This window comes from Cyprinodon variegatus, unplaced genomic scaffold (genome assembly GCF_000732505.1).
Source record: "Cyprinodon variegatus isolate N-32 unplaced genomic scaffold, C_variegatus-1.0 Scaffold50, whole genome shotgun sequence".
NCBI lineage: Eukaryota > Metazoa > Chordata > Actinopteri > Cyprinodontiformes > Cyprinodontidae > Cyprinodon > Cyprinodon variegatus.
Genome location: NW_015150503.1, coordinates 1,937,858 through 1,941,328, shown reverse-complemented (window position 1 = coordinate 1,941,328; position 3,471 = coordinate 1,937,858). Strand labels below are relative to the sequence as shown.

The window sequence follows — 3,471 nt, the reverse complement described above, 5'->3', positions numbered from 1 at the left end:
CTAGACCGAACTTCCCGAACTCAAACCTTGTGGGCGGGACTAAGTTCGGAATGGCACCCAGGCTAGTTGATTGTGTTAAAAGTTAAAATAAAGTAAATTTAGAAAAAGATCCCTTTAAAGGTGGTATTTTTGTTGGCCTCGGCTAAAAGCTATTGTTTCCTTAAACCTCGAGGGCCCACTGGCACAAACATTTTCTTGTAAACCAAGGTAGGGCAAGAAAAGCTTAGGCCCCACTTTACTAGACTCTAGGTTGAGTTTTCATTTTAATCAGGGCTGAGGACTAAAACATCACATCCTTTTTTGTTTTGCTTCAAAATGACGAGCTATTATTTATGTGGGTTTGTGTTTATAAGGAGAAAAATACATATTCTTTGTTCTTCAGTATTTTAGTGAACACAGCATCCAGTGTGCAGCTCTACCAGTTTTCCAAAGTGGTTTGGGATTACACCAACAGAGCACAGGAAAATGTGGTAACTCAAGGCGGTTCGCTCTCTGAGACATCTGCAGATAAGGGCAGAAAAATGTCTCACACCTTCCCAGCAAGAGGTGACATGGCTCCACCGAGTCAAAGGACCCTTTACTCAAACAGTGTGAAACCAAAGAGCACATCGTTTCTTCAAGAGAGTCGATTCCATGTTAACCAAAGTAAATGTAAAAGGAATAGTAATCACATTCATCTTTAAATGTGATTTAATGAGATTATAATTGAAGTGTTTCCTTTTACACCAGGAGTGTGTGGTGAGAACCGTAAACAGCCAGTGATTCAGAGTGAAAAAGCAGCATGTGGAAGGATGAAGAAGAGAAGTGCTCATCATCCTCCCACACGCGACGCCTTGTTCTTAAGGCTGGCCGCCATCCAGAGGGCACGATGCGTAGACGAGGTCAGCATCAACACGGAGTACAATGCCAGACTCGGAGATTTGTGGAGGGCAGAACACAACCTGTAGAGTTACTGTGTACAAAGCAGCTTTCACATGATGCCATGATACCTTCATAAGCTGAAAAGAGCAACAATTAAACCACGAAGAAGAAAGGTTTCCACTCCCACTGACTCCACAAAGAGATTGGCTCAGGAAATGTACCTCAGAGGGGCTGCTTTAGCTTTACGTCTCTTCTCCAAGCTGTGAGGATTCAGAGGTTTCCAGCTGGAAGACTGTTTCCAGTCCAAGACAGACAAAGCAGATCATCCAACAGACCTTCCCTGATAAAATAGCACAAACTTAAAGTTAATAAATTAAAAGTAAGTTTTATTTAGTGAAATAATTAACTTTGCCATCACTTTACATTAAAGCTGTAAATGTCTTCGATTCTTTGCTTGCTGTTTCTTTTTGTGTACACTAGAGGTCAGCATTGCATCATCTATTGGCTGAGGTTTTGATTATAAAAAGAAAAGTTTTAATTCGATTTTTTTCAAAAGCTTTACAGAAACACAGATTCATTTATTTGAAATTAAACAAAACCTGTTTCAGGCCAGTTACGCTACAAAAAAAAAAAAAAAAAAAAAAAAAAAAAAAAAATATTCCTGTTTGCTGGAACTAAAAATAACAGATTATTTAATTATACTCTTCAAATAAATGAACATAAAATATAAGCTTCCATAAGTCAGTTTAATTCACAATGTTCAGGAAAAAATATCTTAAATTAATAATAATCCTTGTAAGAAAATATCGGGCAGAGTTTGATAGATGTGGGTGATCAAGGCAGCCTATAAACATGATTCTATTATAATAGTTTATGGGAGAAATGAGTCAGAGTTCCATCAAACTATGAAAAGAAACCCAAAATCTTTGGATGATGTCATTAGAAAGCACTTCTACCAAATTAAACTAAACAATTGTCAGATTAATTTAACTGATTGTATTACAGCCATTTAGCAAATGGAAATAATTTAGGTATTACCAACTGACTCGAAACAGATAAAAATAAAAACTATGCTCCAAGTTCTTTTGATGCCATCCTCAACCCCATATGGAAAAAAACTAGGGTGCACAACTGTTTAAACCGTTTTGGTTTTCGTCAGACGAGCCCCAAGATGGAGCAGATTTAGCCTCATCCGAGGACCTTCAACCCCCCCACCTGCCCTCCAGACCCTCCTGCCTCCAGGGCATCATTAGGAGCGACGAGGCTGAAGATCAGGGAGGGGAGGTCCTCTGCCTTGACAGCCTCAGCGGCAAAGCACTGAGCTGCTGGTGGAAATCAAAGCTTGGTATGGAAGGAGGACTGACTCCACTTTCTTATTTTGTTCTTTTAAGCGTGCCAAAGCTAATTTGATTTTATCTGCAGAAAACTGCCGAGGGAGAACCTTTCTTCTTCCTCCTGTTGTGGTGAAAAGTAGTTGGACAATACAAGCCTCCTTTTTGCACCCCCCCTGCTTGGTTTAGCTATTATCCAGCACCCCTCCCCACCACACCATTGTTTCATCAGGTATGGAGGCTCTTGTCTGACTGATGCAGCTGCAGGGGGTTTTAAAAAGCGTATAATCAAAGTTAAAAGCGAGAAAGTATTCATGAAGAAATGCTGTTAGACCTCCAGAAGGCCTCTATAGGGGGTGCAGTGTGGAGGAGGACACATCCAGGTTTACTTATGCATGAGGAGAAGCTTTAAAGAAATGACAGTTGACTCCTTTTCGGTCTTTAAGTGTTGAAGGTGGGGTAAGGACCCGGTTTTCCTCGCCTGAACTTTGATCTGTTTGGATCTCCATAACCAAAGGCTCATATTTGCATCATAGTTCAGTTGTCAAAAAAATATCTCAGTTGTTGTCATGCCGAGTCAGAAGCATATTAGAGCTACCGTAGCAGTCTTTCCAGGGCAGGTCAGTCCTCGCCAGTCACGCTGTACGAGGGGATAAACCACAGCCAGGTTTCTATTTGCATCAGACTCAGACGAGCAGGCCGACCTGCCCTCAAGCCATTCACATATCACACCGTTACCACGTCTAATGATCTTAGAACCAGATGCAAAGGCTCAATAGGTATGCAAATAAAGCACTCTCATGGGAAGGTGAGTCATTAAAAGAGAAAAAAAACATATAGTTGTGTTTTTTCTGTCGAATTATCGATTTCACTTTAGTGTAATTACGTAGCTATAAATGAAAATTTCATCTTTAAACTGAACCAATAGATTCTAGTCAGAATCAGCTGATCATATAACATCGGTTGATAAAACATCACCTGGAGTAAAGTCAGCTGGCGGCATCAAGCCATTAGCAGCGTTTCTGTTTGCCTCTTTTCAGTTTTTTCTTCATGTCTCCATTTATAATAAGTCCTCAAATCTTTGAATGTAGTTTCCTAGCTGACAGATTCATCAAATGCATCTAAAATAACCTGAAATATGATTAAAACGCTTAATTATGAGTTCAGTTCATACAGGGAAACTCATTTTAATATTCAGTAAATAGGAATTTATTTATTACTTTTTTTTGGTTTGAAGTCCTTATTTGGCCTTTTAACAAAATATGTAAAAAGAAAAAAC

General features: G+C 39.5%; 1 protein-coding gene across 1 annotated transcript in view; it reads left to right on the top strand.

Moving 5' to 3' along the window:
• LOC107082325 (F-box/WD repeat-containing protein 10-like) overlaps positions 1-1,205 on the top strand; it is a 17,699-nt gene extending 16,494 nt beyond the window's left edge. The window contains 3 exon segments of the mRNA XM_015370943.1: positions 383-645; positions 730-943; positions 1,028-1,205. Coding sequence (XP_015226429.1) covers positions 383-645; positions 730-943; positions 1,028-1,205 — 655 coding nt within the window.
• Positions 1,206-3,471: the final 2,266 nt, after the last annotated feature.